We start from the raw sequence: 18,512 nt of genomic DNA, 5'->3' as shown, positions 1-18,512 counted from the left end.
AACATATTAAGTTGTTACACTGAATTTTTTAATTTTAAATTCAGCTACTGGCCAAACAGATTTCAAGAAAGTACATTGGCTGTTAATTATAGTTTGTCGACAGGTATGCACGGTTGACCTATATAAGTGGCTTTAACAAATTATATAATTTGAGTACAGAATCTGCTATAGTCATTAAAATCTAACTAGCAGGATCACCTAACAGTCAGACTGTGTTCAAATAAACTTTGTCTTTATTTCATTGACTTATCTGAAGAATAATTTATTATCTGATATTTTTGTTGTGGACATCTTCATTTACTGGCATTTTTTGGAGGGTGCATGGGTGGGGAATTCCTTTGAGTGTCAACATGTATCACTATTTCATTCATATTATATACACTATTTTATACTTTATATTTTATTTTTCGTGGTAAGCTTATTTTGGTTTGTCATTTGGTATCACAATAAATTAAGGAAAACTGGATCCAGGAAAATTATGTTGGAAAAGTTTACATAATTCACACAAGTGCATCACTAAATTCTATTGTAAACTATAGTATGAATAAAAGACATCGCCAATTTATGAAATCTGTAGTATAGAACATTGTTTCTACAATATTATGTAGGAAACTATAGTAGGCTATTTGTTAAAATGGCTTGAGTACAGTATATATATAAATTTTACAGAAAACTATAGAAGGCTCATGCATTATCTTTTTCTCCACAAAATCTATAGAAATTTTTTTCCCCTTAGTTTTCTACAGAATGGCATAGAAAACTATAGAAATATACTACTGACTTGAGACAATAAGTTAGTTCTATAGAAAACTATAGTTTTTACCACCAAATCATTCCGTTCTACTCCACTATACCCTGGGTAAATCTATTGGGGAGACACGTTTTCAAGTTATCTGCCCTTAATGATTGTGCTATTTTTATCGACCAATCCCATAAATTATTATTTAAAAAGGAAGTTGGCAAAGGAAAGTAACTCTCATCGGACAATGTTAGGAGTTAGCCTATTCTAAATGCGTAATTATTAAGAACCAATATTATATTATGTTAATGAAGATCAGATGTTCATATATTAATGTACGGTCATTGCAAGTTTTATTTAGAATCGTTCGTTCGTTCCCGGAATTTACGAATTCAGGAAGTTACGATTCGATATGTACGAAAATCAACAAGAACCAAGATATTTGGGTTATAAATATGCATTTCAAGTTTCATCAAAATCAGATGAAAATTGTGACCTCCAGAGGGACCACATCCCTGTTACACAATATTTTGACACTATTTGCGAACGAGGGGCGGCTATTTTGTCTATCAGTTTCGGTCCGATTTTTACGAAATTCTAACTCTAATTCTAACTATAGTTTTGTGTAGGATTGGTAGATGAATATTTTCCAAGTGTATTTTCCTATAGAATTCTATAGAATACTGTAAGAAACTATTGGGAAAAAAATAAACCTACAGATTCATTGGTGCTGCTATAGTTTTCTATAGAACTAACTTGTATCCTCGAGTCAGTTGAGTAATCCTTCAGTTTCTATAGCCTTTGTGCTGAAAATTGAAGTTTGTTACAGAACTAACTATGAATTCTCGTGTCAGCTGTGATTCCTATAGATTTGGTGGTAAAAACTATAGTTTTCTATAGAACTAACTTATTGTCTCAAGTCAGTAGTATATTCCTATAGTTTTCTATGACATGCTGTAGAAAACTAAGGGGGAAAAATTGCTATAGATTTTGTGGAGAAAAAGATAATGCATGAGCCTTCTATAGTTTTCTGTAAAATTTATATGTATACTGTACTTAAACCATTTTAAAAATTAGCCTACTATAGTTTCCTACATAATATTGTAGAAACAATGTTCTATACTACAGATTTCATAAATTGGCGATGTCTTTTATTCATACTATAGTTTACAATTATATATTGATGCACTTGTGTGAATTATGTAAACTTTTCCAACATAACTTTCCTGGATGCAGTTTTCCTTAATTTATTGTGATAACAAATGACAAACCAAAATAAGCTTACCACGAAAAATAAAATATAAAGTATAAAATAGTGTATATAAAATGAATGAAATAGTGATACATGTTGACACTCAAAGGAATTCCCCACCCCACCCCCCAAAAAATGCCAGTAAATGAAGATGTTCACAATAAAAATATCAGATAATAAATTATTCTTCAGATAAGTCAATGAAATAAAGACAAAGTTTATTTGAACACAGTCTGACTGTTAGGCGATCCTGCTAGTTAGATTTTAATGACTATAGCAGATTCTTTACTCAAATTATATTTGTTGAAGCCACGTAGATCAACCGTGCATACCTGTCGACAAACTATAGTAAACAGCCAATGTACTCTCTTGAAATCTGTTTGGCCACTAGCTGAATTTAAAATTAAAAAATTCAGTGTATAACAACTTAATATAGTATTAACAAGAAACTGAAGAGAATAGTGAGTTTTTTCACAGATTCGATTAAAGATAGAAAGATAAGTATACTTTATTACTTTCTTAACAATAATATTAAATTACTTTAATTAGATAAGATTTATGTGATTTTGTTATTTATTTAACTTTATTACCTATTCTTTTCCCTATATTTCAGTTTTACCAAGAAAAGAACTTTTCATGCTTCCGGCTGGTGAATCATCAACATAATTCAGATTAATCCATGAGAGAAAAAATAAGCTTATCAATTTAGAAGAATTCATGAGAGAAAAATAAGCTTATCAATTTAGAAATCATGGGCCAACTATATTTATTCCCCAAAAAAAGATTTAATAAAAAAAAAATCTATAGAATTCTATAATACCCATTCCTACAGAAAACTATAGTGGCCCAATTTCCAAACTACCGAATACTACAGTATTCATTCCTGTACATAACTGTAGAATTTCCTACCGAAAGTGCAATAAAAAACCTATAGAATACTATAGTATTTTGCTATAGAAATTTTGCCATAAATCTGTAGGAAAAACTATAGGATGTGCGCTACAGAAACTGTAGAATAGTTGGGGCCATTATTTCCTACAGGCCCCCAAAATTCTGTAGAACACTATAGAATTTTATCCTATAGGAAATGGGACACGCCCCCCCCCCCCCCCAAAAAAAAACAAACAAAAAAACAAATTCTACACTGGTATTCTGTAGGACTTTTTGCTAAGGGAAACCTTTTTACCTTTCAAACGTTTTCACCCCCCCCCCCCCCCAAAAAAAAAAAAAAATTACTTTCTTAACAATAATATTAAATTACTTTAATTAGATAAGATTTATGTGATTTTGTTATTTATTTAACTTTATTACCTATTCTTTTCCCTATATTTCAGTTTTATCAAGAAAAGAACTTTTCATGGTTCCGGCTGGTGAATCATCAACATAATTCAGATTAATCCATGAGAGAAAAAATTAGCTTATCAATTTAGAAGAATTCATGAGAGAAAAATAAGCTTATCAATTTAGAAGAAATCATGGGCCAACTATATTTATTCCCAAAATAAGATTTAATAAAAAAAAAATTATAGAATTCTATAGTACCCATTCCTACAGAAAACTATAGTGGCCCAATTCCCAAACTACAGAATACTACAGTATTCATTCCTATACATAACTGTAGAATTTCCTACAGAAAGTTCAATAAAAAAACCTATAGAATACTATAGTATTTTCCTATAGAAATTTTGCCATAAATCTGTAGGAAAAACTATAGGATGTGCGCTACAGAAACTGTAGAATAGTTGGGGCCATTATTTCCTACAGGCCCCCAAAATTCTGTAGAACACTATAGAATTTTATCCTATAGAAAATGGGACACGCCCCCCCCCCCCAAAAAAAAATAAATAAGTTCTACACTGGTATTTTGTAGGACTTTTTGCTAAGGGAAACCTTTTTACCATTCAAACGTTTTCACACGCCCCCCAAAAAACTCTATAGATTTTCTATAGAATTTTACACTGGTATTCTGTAGGACTTTTTGCTAAGGGAAACCTTTTTACCATTCAAACGTTTTCACGGGCTTAATTACTTTTAATGGCACTCTTTGATTGGATGTCCCTGGCAGTCGCCCACTCGCTACCCCCACCCCATCTGGGTCATGCCCTGCAAGTTATTGGTCCCAAAATCATTCAAACCGCGAACACTAACTTAAAAGTCTCCAGGTCATGATCAAATCGTACCGCGATTTGAACAAAGGGGTTATAAAACAATATTTTTAGCTTTCAATGTTTCTAATCTAACTCTTTAAAACATATATTATTGTATTGTCGGCATCCATAGAGATAGAGTTATAAATAGTGTTCATAGTATAAATCTATGACTGTCGGTAAAAAACAAAAACAAAAACAACCTGGATAACCGAGAGTATGGACGGTATGGTTTGGCCCGTGAACATGAATACGCATGCCTTACTCACGCCACTATCACCCGATCTTGAATGGACGAAGTTTCATTAGCTCTAGTGTTATTGTTACGTATGCTGTTAAGCTAAGGTGTCGTCATTTAAATTTGAATTTACCAACGTGTTATAGTTATGGATAGGTAAAAGCAGACTGTATAGCTTCTTTCGTATTGGATCTGGCTATCATACAGGTTTGTACCGTAACTAAATGTTCCTCATTCATTTTTAGGTTAGGCTAATATTCTGAAACTTCAATTTCGTAAATAATTCATTGACCCGGATCCATACATGATACACTCTGGCCTTGAATTTATTTGATAAAAAATATTTATTACCTACAATAGTACAATGCCCGTGTTTTGTGTGTATGAAGTGTCGTGTCTGCTGGTTTATCTCTTCTAGCTGTCTGTAGCTACAATTTAGTTTACCCTCAGTTAATTTTGAAAACGAAGTACCGGTATCTAGTAATCTACTATAAAAAAACATACATCTGATCTAGTACTACTACTAGTACTAGTGTCTGACAAGAACGTTACCAATAATTATTTCATTGGTCATTGGATATAATTGGAGATTGTTTTGGGTTTTTTTTTTTGGCATGCTATGGACTCAGGCTAGTAATTATTTGCCCATTGGGTTCAAATCTTTATAATTATAGGCACAATGGGGACCACATTTGTCGTCCCCATTCGGCAATATCCTCATCATAATTTTATAGGGGGTTGACCGTTTAGATTTTTTGCTACAGGGATTTGATGTTGACTGGGGTGAAAACCTCACTTAATCTGACACAATGATTGCTCTGCAGAAAGACACTTTACACCCCCTATTCCTCCGCTGTAATGTCATCAGTATTACCCAAAACTGCTATGAAATTGCAAATCTGATCCCTTTTTATATGCCCACATGGAAATGTGGTCGTATATATTGCCGTTGCCCCCGTCCGTCTGTCTGTCCGTCCGTCTGTCTGTCCATCGTCCACAATTTCTTGTGAACACTCTACAGACTACATTTATCATCTGATTGTTTTGAAATTGATTTGTTGTTTGCATTTCAACAGGGGGTATTGGGTTGACCGTTCAGATTTTTTGCTACAGGGATTTGATGACTGGGGTGAAAACCTCACTTAATCTGACACAATGATTGCTCTGCAGAAAGACACTTTACACCCCCTATTCCCCCGCTGTAATATCATCAGTATTACCCAAAACTGCTATGAAATTGCAAATTTGATCCCTTTTTATATGCCCACATGGAAATGTGGTCGTATATATTGCCGTTGCCCCCGCCCGTCTGTCCATCGTCCACAATTTCTTGTGAACACTCTACAGACTACATTTATCATCTGATTGTTTTGAAATTGATATGTTGTTTGCATTTCAATAACTTGCGTTAATTTCTTCTGGAGTTATCAACCGATCTGTATGAAATTTATGTGCATCATTTAAATTAGTAAAACAAAGAAGCCTATTGAATTTCAGCAATTTCCGTTAATTACATCCATATTTATGGCCCTTGTTTTACTTTGTTGAATGTTGTGAACACTCTAATGACAACAGTTAACATCCGATCTGTTTGAAATTGATATACATCATTTAAATTAGTGCAACGAAGAAGCCTATTGAATTACGCCGTGAGTTATGGCCCTTGTTTCACTTTGTTGTACCTTGTGAATGTTCTAACGACAAAAGTTATTATCCGATCTGTATGAATTTTATATGTATCGTTTAGATTAGAAAAACAAACAAGCCTATTGAGTTTCAGCAAATTTCTGTGATTACATCTAGAGTTATGGCCCTTGTTTAGCATTGTTGAATCTTGTGAACGCTTGAACGACAAAACTTATATCACTTAATCTGTATGAAATTCATATGCATCATTTAAATTAGTGAAATGAAGAAGCCTATTGAATGTCAGCAATTTCCATCAATTACTTCTAGAGTTTTATTTTGTTGAACCTTGTGAACGTTTGAACGACAAAAGTTATCATCCGATCTGTATGAAATTTATATGCATGTCGAATTTCAACAATTTCTGTTGATTACTTCCAGAGTTACGGCCCTTGTGTTAGTTTTTACAACCTTGTGAACCCTCAAACGACGAAAATTATAATGTCATCTGTGTATGAAATTGTCTATTAAATTTCCCTAATTTCCTACAAAAGAATAAATATGTGACAACCCCTGTCGACTGTCCGAAGTTTTAGCTGCTGTGGGCGTATGTTTTGTTGCCTGGCAACCTATCTTCTCCAACTCTAGACCAAAAAGTCAACCCAAAAATGCAGGAAGAGGGGAGAAAAAAATTAAGGGAAAAATTGTCTATTTATAACTCGCACTACATTCGTCCATCATGAAATAAGGGGAAATAATTACTAGTCTGAGTCCCTATGGAGGCAGACCACCATTAAATTTCACCATCTCGGTACCCACAAATTGTAGTTCGTCTATTTACAGCAATTCTCTCTCTGTCTCTTTTCTCCCCTTTTGCTAGTTACTTTAGTAATGAAAATATGAGAGCCCTACTAAAATAACTACCCTGTTGCATGCCTATTTTTGTTGATTTTTTGGGTCAAGAATGGACGAAGAGGGTTTTCTGCCAGGTTTTGGTAAATATTCATGATTTTGAGGCAGGAGGATAACAGGGTTGTCAGGTTGGCTGCGGTGATATGTACGGCAACTAGTTACAACATGTTTTTAGTATGCTTCTCCAAGCTTGTGTATCTCAAAATTTTGGTGGTCAACCTCATAAAAATTTTAGTGCAAAGACATGACCATTTGTTCCTCTGTCTGTAGTGAAAAGCATTCGGCTCAACAAAAATCTGGGGAAAAGTTGGAAATGGGCAAAGAGGACAGAATTAATGGTGGTCTGCCTCCCGATGATAACGAATAGAGTTGCCTCCCTTCATATTTAATTCAATATTATATTAGGGAAGCGTGAACTAGACAGTTTGCATACATATTAGTTTTATTGCAAGAACAAACATAGAACTGTAGCTCTTTTAAAAAACCCTAAAAAACCAGTAAGACTGTTGCTATAAAATCTTTATGAAGATGTTGAAGTATGTCTTCCTGATTATTCATGTAAGAAACCGGGACATAAAAAAATATTTGTTATTAATGTTATTCAGATCGTACAGACAAAAGCAAAAATGAGCACAGAGCACCAGAAGGGCGTGAAGTAAATGAGTGTCCGTTAGTCGCGAATTTACTAGGAGGTTTGGGAGCATATTGTTGAATGGACCATTGAAATTATATCGATTTGTCAACTTGCGTAGATTAAAGTCTTAATAAAAACGTAACAATTAGGAAAATCAGCCGATTTGACTATAGTCAAGTTTATTTTAGAATACTGGTGGAATTGTGATTGTAATCTACGGTGCAAAGATAGCGACTGTAAGCTTACAATGTAAGTTACATTTAAGAAAACTAAAAAGATGCTGGAATTTGAAAAAATTCATGATTCCTAGAATTGACTGAATTTAATTTATTTTGATGTGTATTGTTTTGTACACAAGGTCTATTGTTTTGTTCACAACTTTGTTGAAAGTTCAGAGATGCAGCTGTGGGTAAATGATTTTTGTCCTTAGAGTGGTGTGAAGGTTAATATACTAAGCAGCAAAAGAAACGTCAGATGTTACTCTGAATAGACGCATTGCGGAATAAAACTTGCCAAATGTTTTTATTGTATATTTGTGACCACATCTCCAACCTTACCTGAGCAATAAGGCTCCTTCCCAAACACAGAATTGAACGCAGGAAATGTTCTCAAAAACGCAACCTGACTTCTGAGATGGTAATGTGTTCTCCATGATTTTCATGTAACTCATGGACCAGCCCTGTAAAATGCACCCCCATACCAGGTTGAATCATTCACACTACAACATCAGCAGCATGCCACGGCTCACGACAGCTCTGAGGAACCAGGCGCTTGGAGACTCCAAACTGGTAGACCAAGGGTTACCACAAGGCGACAAGACCACCATGTTGTGCGACAGCACATGCGGAATCCCTTCACACAGGCATCTGAGACAGCACATCAGACAGTGGGAACACACAGAAGACCCATCAGTACCGATACAGTGCGCCGGCGTCTCACCAGGGAGAACATTCATTGCCGAAGACCTTACCGTGGACCAATCCTCTCCCCTCACCAACAACATCAGAACTGGCGACACAGACAATGGAGATCTGTTCTGTTCACATATGAGTCGGTATTGCGTAACAACTGCAGATGGCAGGACCAGAATATGGCATTGACGTGGCCAGCGATATTCTAACCAATGTGTCATGGAACAAGACTCATGGGGAGGTCCAAGCATAATGGTTTGGGGTGGAGTCGGCCTGAACCAGAGAGTGAGTCCTGTGGTGTTCCAAAATCTTGGTCCAGGGAGAGGAGGCGGCATTACAGCAGTGCGCTACATCGATCAAGCTCTCAGACCCCACGTCATTCCACATTTCGCACTTCATCGAAACGTTTTCCAGCATGACAACGCCCGTGCCCACACTGCCAGTGTTACTCAGGACTTACTACAGCAGAACGGTGTCAAAATTATGCACTGGCCAGCCCTTAGTACGGACTTAAACCCGATTGAACATCTTTAGGATGAAATTCAGAGGAGACTTAATAAGATCGTACCGAGACCAAACACAGCCGATAGATTGGGCCAGGCTTTTCTGAGAGTGTGGTTCCAAGTGCCAATGGTGTTCATCAATCGTCTGGTCCACTCCATGTACAAGGCGCTGTGTTGCTGTTATTGACACTCGTGGTGGACACACCACATACTGATGCATAGACTGTGTACAGACTCTAAACCTTCTCGTAATGTCTTGGAATTGTGATGAATTAATCACTAATGTGTCAACATACTGTTCACAAAAAATTGCTTTGATCCATTTGTAAGTCGTTTTCTAGAATGATTTGATTAAAGTGCCTTTCTGATTTTGAAATCGTACTGACGTTGTTTTTTTTGCTGCCAGAGAAAGAACCCGTATAAAAATTCTCAAATCAATCTGATTTCGTGATTCTGGATCGGGAAAGGTTGGGTTTACAGTGTTGGATAGCAAACACAAATAATTTCAATTCATAGCAAGATTTTCACTATACATGTACCGTAATACTTGACTGAAAATTTTATCTTAAAAATTAACCTTACAAAATTTGGGAGTTTTATTGTCAATTTGGTATTATTACACACACTAACCATAAAATAATTATTCCTGTATTGCACATTACCAGTCTGAAGATTTATAATTGTTTTATCATATTGAGTTAAACTGTGTTTCTTACCAAAAATTAAGGAAATCCAATTGTGGGTTTTCTAGAATCTTACAATACATAATTCACAATTATTATTAAGAATATATTTTAGTAATATTATTATTCAGTTACAACAAGAGTGGTATTGAGCTTTTAAGACAAGATAAGGTTAAATCTTATTGTATCATTGCATCCACCAAGGACAGCATACACAGTTTAAAGTAAAGTTGATCATACAATTATAACATAACATCTGGTGTGATCATTTATGGATGTACAATGTTATATAATAGGTCTACTAGCATCAAAAGATGGTCAGTATATGAAAATCAGTATAGAGCTAAAACGAAAATGATCTAAGCAAGCATGGAAAGTAAACAAACTATTTCTACCTTAAGTATTAGTATAATAAACATATTATATTGAACATGGGTGTTGGTTAAAGATACATTATGGAAGATTAGATAAAGAGCTGGCAGTTCTCAACATAATAGTTAAAAACTAGATAATGTAAAAGGGAATATTCTGATGAATTCAGTCAAACTGCTAGACTCTGAACCGATATATTTTAGGCCTAGCCTCGATCATCATTACTAAAGTTGGTACGATAAAAAACATAGTCTCGATTATCCATTTTCGGATTAAATCATCAATGAGCGTTGAGCAGGAAATCCGATTCAAATCCAGTGAAAATCCGACACATAAGATGATATTGGGAGTTGATTACGGTCTTTTCATGCTAATAAATGTCTGATTAATAGTTTATATAACATTTCAGGTCCAAAGAAAGACCTGCAATAGGCAGATTTAGCTCTTTCATAATGTAAATGAAATGAAATGAAATGAAATGGGGTTTAACGTCCTACTGTTCTGCTCCTAACCTGGGCTAATGAAGACGGGCATACGCCATACAGTGTGCTATGAGGGAAATTTTGCCCGGACAGCGGCACTACGGCCTACTCTTATATCGAATTCCAACTGCCAAGGGATCTTTTACGTGCACGCCAATGTGTACACGGGACCTCGGTTTTTCGTCCCATCCGAACGACTAGACAGCTTTCCTTGTCAGCCCCTCCGTCCTGCATCACTGACAAGGGAGAACCACGCCGGAAAATCTGGATGAACTTTCTCGGCCAATGCAGGGATCGAACACCCGACCTCCAGGCTAGCGAGCTAGCGTCTTACCCACTTAGCCACGTGATCCCCTTTTCATAATGTATGTTTAACAGGTAACTCTGATGCTCTTTCTTGGAGATGCTTATAATATGAAGCAACTTTACCGGACTAGCAATTTCGTTTGGGGGATTTAAAACATTCATCATATTGCACGAGATGTGCTTTTGAAAATTGGTGTAAATTTTGAATTTCGAAGATAGTTCTATTTGATTTTTATTACATTGTTTACATAAACGTGCATGTGGCGGAAAATTTTTATAACAACCACGCTCTATCTCGAGATCGTGTGTGCTAAGCCAAATCAAAGTCAGTGCATCTTTATGGGCCTTTGACTTAATTCATTGCAGATAGAATGGTATCGCATAAAAATCTGGCTTACGTCCGAAGTTTATGGATCGATCGACAAAATTGTTTTCGGTGGCAGATTTTATTTCACTATTTTTTTTAGGTCATTTTGTTCAAGTTCAAAATATCTGGTTAAAATCACAATCCTATGAACGATTTTCTTGAACCAGTAGTTTTACAAGAAAGTTCATAATCCGCTACAAATGTCATGTCAAGGAGTTTGTTTTTATTACCTGAGAAGAATCTTTTAAATTAAAGAAGCTTGCGCTGATACATATGTATACATGTATGTCCAGAGACATCCCATGTTACTGGCACACTTAGGCATATTTAAAATGGATATGTTGATCGTATTTCTATTTTCTTAAAATTTATTCCCCATCTGTTAATATTAATTATGTTTTTGTTTTTGATAATGTATGTACCCCAAATCCCTGTCCCATAAAGGGCTATCTGCTTAACAATAGAATGATAAAGTTTTATCATTACTGTACAGGGCAGGGATTCAGTACAGCATAGTTTTTGTTTTATCGCATACCACGCTTGTCAGGTTTTTTTTTTAAAATTTGGTCACAAAATGCTGTTTTAAAGCTAGAATTATTAGTAATCATTAATCCAAGATAATCGTACGTTCCGGTATTTTGAAGTATGATTCTTTGATCAAATTTAGGGTAGGGGGTATCCCTACTGAAAGGGTTGCCATCAAAGTCGGAAAAATAAGCAAGTACTTTATTTTTCACGACTTTGGAGTGCTCTAGAAACACCATCATTGTGTCTAGAAGTCTAAAAATTGCAGTATCTCAAAGATACATTAGTAAGCCTTAAAGTTGGTGTCTTGTGAAAATGCCTATTTTGGTTGTCAGTTTGATTATGTGGGACAAGCCTGGGAGTATGCAATTTTTAGACATCAAGACACAACAATGTTGTTTCTAGAGCACTTCAAAGTCGTGAAAAATAAAATAATTGCTTATTTTTTTTTTTTCAACTTTGATGGTAACTACAGTAGGGATACCCCCTACCCCAAATTTGATCAAAGAATCATAATCTATGTATGCAGTTCTATTACATTGCCAAGTTTCTAGACACTTTAGAAGTATATAAACAACAGAGATGAAAACCTAACAGAAATAAGAGAATTTTTAATACCAATTGGCAACCTTTCTTTCAGATGGTGATTAGAACAGAGTCTCAAAAATTAAAGTCCGAGTACATATGAAATTTAAGCACCAAAATATATAGAAATGGTGTATTGACCTTGTGTTGTCTCAAAATTTCAGCTCAAAATATTGAGTCGTTTGGACGTGAACGTCAAAACTGCTTATCTGGACACGTAACCCTTTTAAGATTTCGGGTTAATTTTTTCGATGGGTGACCTGATAATCGATTCCCGTTTCTTGAGGTCTATACAGTGAATGACCTTTTGTGCTGTACTTGATAGCGGACGGTAAATGTCACCTACACATTATTTTTATAAAAAAAGGTCTGGTTTTATCCAGGCGCCATATAATACAGTTTGGGACACCGGTCTCCATTTCCAGATGAAGACTGACGGATTTAAGTTGTTTGCAAATGTATCGCAAATATTGAGTTACTTGCTCGGCCCATAGGTAGAGGGTTTTAAGGCATTTTAACACAAAATTAAGCTGTTTTATTCTCAAAAAAATTATCAGGATTGGCCCTTTAACGTATATTTTTTCCAGATTTTTTTTTGAGGTAGTCAGTTGTAAATCTCAATTTACACAAAATTGGTCCACTTGACATGGAATGACCATAAAGATATATACTGAGCGCCATGGAAAACGCATCACTTTTTTCCCAAATATTTTATTACTAGGTGGTTTTGTATGTATAATATTATGCAATACTATGAACTATTGTTTCACACAATGCTCCCAAACGCAAAAAATATCGGCCTGTGTGCAAAAAAAAAATTGCACGAGATGTACATGAAAAACCCAATATTCATGTGCAGCATTGTGTGTGAGCCTTTAAAAGCATGTTTTCAACTTAATGTGCAGTACATGAACTGTGAAACGTCAAATCTGTCGTAATTTGTTGTTGGACGTATGAAGGAATCGAGCTAGAGATGCCGAAACTTACTGAAAATCAACGGAATGAAGCCATGGGAATGTCCAGGGCTGGCATGTCTACACATGCTATTGCCAGACACTTCAATTGACATCAGTCCACTATTGTAAGGTTGGTGGAATGTGTTCGAGTTACTGGATCAACACGTGACCGTCAACGTCCTGGTCCACAACTCGTTACAACCCAGGCTCAAGACCGCTACATCTGGATCACTCATCTGCGTGACAGATTCCGCCCAGCGACTCAAACAGGTGCAGCAGTCGTCAGAAGACAAGGACCAGTAAGTGCCAACACCGTAGGACTCCGTGCACGACGACCTTATGTTGGATCTATCCTCAGGGATCATCACCGTCTGCGGCCTTTGATATGGGCTCAAGGACACCAGACATGGAGAAGAGTAGACTGGCAAAGTGTGCTCTTCAGTGATGAGAGTCGCTTTCATCTTTATCACACTGATGTCCGTCAACGTGTGTGGAGACGTCTTGGGGAACGTCTTGCAGACTGCTGCGTCTTCGGAATGAATCGATGGGGTGGGGGAAGTGTAATGGTGTGGGGAGGCTTCACATTTCATCACCGGACCGCCCTACACATTTGCAGGGGTCGCGTTAATGCTTTAGCCTACCGTGATGATGTCTTGCAACCAATTGTTGTTCCGATGTTTCGAGCGCACCCATAGCTTCAGCACTTCCAACCGGATAATGCACGTCCGCATACTGCCCGTTTTAGTATGGACTACCTGGCTGCTAACAACATCAATGTCTTGGACTGGCCAGCCATGGCTCCGGACATGGCACCGATAGAACATGTCTGGGATGAGATTGGACGCCGTCTGTATCGGAGACCACAGATGCACACCATTGCTGCTTTAGAAGCTGCTCTTGTCCAAGAATGGAACAATTTGCCCCAGGCCTTCTTTCAAACCTAGGTAAATTCCATGGATGTCGCTGCACAGCGTGCGTAAGAGCCCGCGGAGGACACACATGCTACTGACATCTGTGTCGTACTTTTGGTTTTGACCACTCTGACTTTGTACCGTTGATTAAAGCAAAATAAATAAGATGTTTACAGGATCATTTTGTTATACAAAAAACTAAGTGATGCGTTTTCCATGGCGCTCAGTATATTATGCGAGCTTAAGAGAAAGAGCTGGCTGTTCTTGCTATACATACAGTATAATAATTTAAAAGTTTGATGAGAAATGAATGTTTGATGTTTTGACAAGAAATAGCAATGAATTGCTGACCATTGGCAAATGGAAACTCTGCCCAAAGTTGATATTCACAACTGTTAAGTACCGTACCATTGCCAAGATAAAAAACAAAATTTCAATTACCAGTCCCCTTATGTGTGTATAGGCAATTTCTGGCCATATTAGCATTTAACACAGATATGACAGACTTTGTCCAATCCACTCAATATCTAAGCCATTCGATGATCTAGAGTGTTGATTATGGGCATGTCATGTGAATGATGTCTAAATGATAAATTTATATAATGTTTGAAGGTATCAAAACTCCCGGCAATAAACAGATTTAGCCCTGGCATAAGGTTAAATAAATCAAAGCATCTGCCCAGAGGCAATCATATGTCCGGCCTATCTCAATTTTTTGTAGTAAAGTTCTGAACTGAACTATATAATCACAGTCTATATAAATTAGTTTATCTATTGGTGGGTACACAAAGGGCAGTGTGTGAATGTCTCACTTTTGATATGTCTTACAATTTGAATTTATCAATAATAACACTTCATGATTGCTTATTAATGTTAATGTTTTAAAATTAAATTATTTGACACTCTGTTATTATCTATCAGATATTTGTTTTCAATCTGTTTCTAAACCATCTTAAATTGACTGTTATTATTTCAGTGAAGTTCTAATGTAGCTACTGTATAGTAAGAATGCCACATATGACAATAACTGAACTTTCTTGATCATATATGAATTAAGATATGTTTTTTTAACTTGTTGACACTGTTTTTATTGGAGGCTTTCAAATGTTTTAATGTATTTTAGACTAAAGATGGCCCAGACTGGAAAAGAAGGCAACAAAAAGGTTTTATTTAATATATCGGAATCAATAGATGCAGAAGAGGACTCGGGTCTGCCTGAAGCTGAAGCGGACCAACATCAGAATAATGCTGTTAAAGATGATGCATCAGATTCTTCACATTTTTCTAGTCCAGAAGCACATAATCCACCTAAACCAGGCATGAGGTCAGTTTTTATTGTAATATATTGCCTGAAGCGATCAATCTTTCTTTAGCGTGTCATATTAGTTCTTGGAGTTCACTTCTTTTAACCTTCAGATTTCCAGAGTCATAGATCTCTCAAACCAAAAATACAAATCAACCTAGAGACAGTTTAATATCAATAATTTGATATTTGCTATTAAAGAGCAGCGTGATTACATGTCAAATAGAACTGTGTTTATTAATGTCAACTTACAATTTCATTTGAAATTTAAAAGTAGAAAATATCAACAAATTTAACAGTTTGTATGTACTATGAGAAAATACTTGAAAGTTACATTTACCAATTAGCTAAATATCACAGACGGAAGTAGTATAGGCCTATTACTGTTGATGTCTATTATTGCATCTCTAATCTAGATTTACAGTAACAGAACTCAGAAGTATAAAAAATTAGATAAAGCGTCGAGATATTCTATGTGAACAGAAAATCATGCTCTCAAATCTTAAATAGCGAGGAATATACATGTATTGGTGTCAGCTCTCTCAAATCGAAAGCCATGTACTGTCATCACACCAATAGGTGTGATAGCAAATATAGTATAGCAAATATTGTCTGCATGCATGCATGCATGCATCACAAGCTTTATATCATAATGACTTTTTTACAACTTTAAGATAATCACAAAGAAACCAGTGGGTGTTGGAATATTCATGTAGTACATCTACATGCACTGAGGCCAGCTTTATCATGGTTTGATCTTAATTTTGATTTATCTTCAATATGTTGATGTTAACACAATGACTTATCTAGGGTATATTTATTATCTTGATTATCTAAAGACATAATATTACATGTTTAAAGGGACTATCCCGATTTCAAGAGAGTCTCAAAAATAAAAGTCGGAGTACGTATTTCACCTACTCATTATTTTTATAAAATAAAAGTCTGGTTTTATCCAGACACCGCATAATACAGCTTGGGACACCGGCCTCCATTTCCAGATGAAGACTGACAGGTTTAAGTTGTTTGAAATATTGAGTTAATTGCTCGGCCCTAGAGGATTTTAAGGGATTTTAACCCAAAATTAAGCAGTTTTATTCTCCAAAAAATATTGGGATTAGCCCTTTAATATAAAGTGATTATAATGCTGATAATATAACTTCTTATGGATTTGTCTGTTATATCAAATACCTTCTCTACAAAGAATTTGTTGGCATGATTATTGAAAGATTAAGTCTTATGACATTTAATACAATAGTTAAAAAAAAATATGAAATGAATTAAAATTTTTATACAGCCACATTTTCATGTGAAAGTATATTGTTGTCGCCCCTGTCCGTTTGTGGACTCTCTACAGGTCACAATTTTTATCTGATTTTGGCGACACTTAAAATATAGGTTTATCTTCCAATGATCTTGGTTGCTTTCGATATTGGCATGTATCAGACTCTAACTTCATGGCCCCTTCATTTTTAGCTTGTGGACACTCTAGAAGTCACAATTTTTATCTGATTTTGATGAAACTTGAAATTTTTGTTTATAACCCAAAGATCTTGGTTCCTTTCATATATTTGCGCATATTGGACTGTAACTTCCTGCATTATGGCCCCTGATTGTACGCAAAATTGTGTTTTTATACACCCACATGGAAATGTGGTCATATATTGCCGTCGCCCCCGTCCGTCGGTCTGTCGTCCACACACTCTACAGACTACATTTATCATCTGATTGTTTTGAAATTGATATGTGTTGTTTGCATTACTGAGATGAAGAAGCCTATTTAATTTCAATAACTTCCGTTAATTTCTTCTGAAATTTGTTGCACCTTGGGAACGTTCTAACGATAAACGTTATCAACCGATCTGTATGAAATTTATATGCATCATTTAAATTAGTAAAGCAAAGAAGCTTATTGAATTTCAGCAATTTCCTTTAATTACATCTAGAGTTATGGCCCTTGTTTCCCTTTGTTGACTCTTGTGAATGCTCTAATGACAACAGTTATCATCCAATCTGTTTGAAATTGATATGCATCATTTAAATTAGTGAAACTAAGAAGCCTATTGAATTTCAGCAATTTGCGTCAATTACTTTTAGAGTTATGGCCCATGTTTTACTTTGTTGAAACTTGTGAATGTTCAAATGACAAAAGTTATCATCTGATCTGTATGAAATTTATATGTATTATTTGAATTAGTAAAACGAAAAGCCCTGTCGAATTTCAACAATTTCTGCAGATTACTTCCAGAGTTACGGCCCTTGACCACTTGGATGATTTAGCTGCTGTGGGCGTATGTTTTGTTGCCTGGCAACCTATCTTTAGCTTGTGGACCCAGTAAATGTCACAATTTTTATTTGATTTAAAAAAAAATGTTTAAATGTATCACTGTTACACCATAATGAGGGTCAGTTCGAATTTCGTGAAAATTGGATCGAAACTACCAGACAAAATGGCTGCTCCACGTACGCCAATAGTGTAACACTCTCCACACAAGTCTTGCTATCCAGCATTTGACTCTGCCCCCGGCTCATGCACTACACTGGTTGACCTAGAGGTCATTGGTCATGTGATTGACTATATGATGAAAATGACATCTGTCAGAAAAGTTCCTGGCGTTATAAACACTTGATGAGTTTTAGTCAATTTTAGGGGAAAATATCATCAATTATTACCCCTCCGAAAGAAAACAGTCTAATTTTGCATGTTTCGTGTGTAAATGTATCAGGCCTTACGATAGCATTATAAAGGTAAACAAATCCACATGTGTTATCTTCTAAAATTAGCACGACGACATGTGCAGTTCGTATTTCCGACCATTTAACCCGGTAATCTTATGCGAAAGAGATCGCTGTAATATTTGTAAATACATTGTTACTTTGCAATTGTGACCCCACTTCTATTTAAATATGGTAATAGTATAAAAATATATTATCATTTATTTGTTTTAAATCGTATTGTTTGTCATTGTCCATCAACACGAAGAATCTTGGTGGCGTAGTCAAATGAGCCATTAGCAAAGATAGTTTGGACTGCAAGGGAAGACAACTCTGTTTAGGAGA

General features: G+C 35.7%; 1 protein-coding gene across 1 annotated transcript in view; it reads left to right on the top strand.

Moving 5' to 3' along the window:
- The first annotated feature begins 4,418 nt into the window (after positions 1–4,418).
- The window catches only part of LOC126809473 (acetyl-CoA carboxylase), an 89,764-nt gene continuing 75,670 nt past the window's right edge, over positions 4,419–18,512 (top strand). The window contains exons 1-2 of the mRNA XM_050534081.1: positions 4,419–4,583; positions 15,273–15,473. Coding sequence (XP_050390038.1) covers positions 15,280–15,473 — 194 coding nt within the window. The 5' untranslated portion in view covers positions 4,419–4,583; positions 15,273–15,279. The remainder of the gene's footprint in view (positions 4,584–15,272; positions 15,474–18,512) is intronic.

The sequence above is a fragment of the Patella vulgata genome, chromosome 2 (assembly GCF_932274485.2).
Source record: "Patella vulgata chromosome 2, xgPatVulg1.2, whole genome shotgun sequence".
In the NCBI taxonomy this organism is placed as follows: domain Eukaryota; kingdom Metazoa; phylum Mollusca; class Gastropoda; family Patellidae; genus Patella; species Patella vulgata.
The sequence above is the reverse complement of the archived record's forward strand: the minus strand, read 5'-3'. Positions and strand labels throughout refer to the sequence as shown.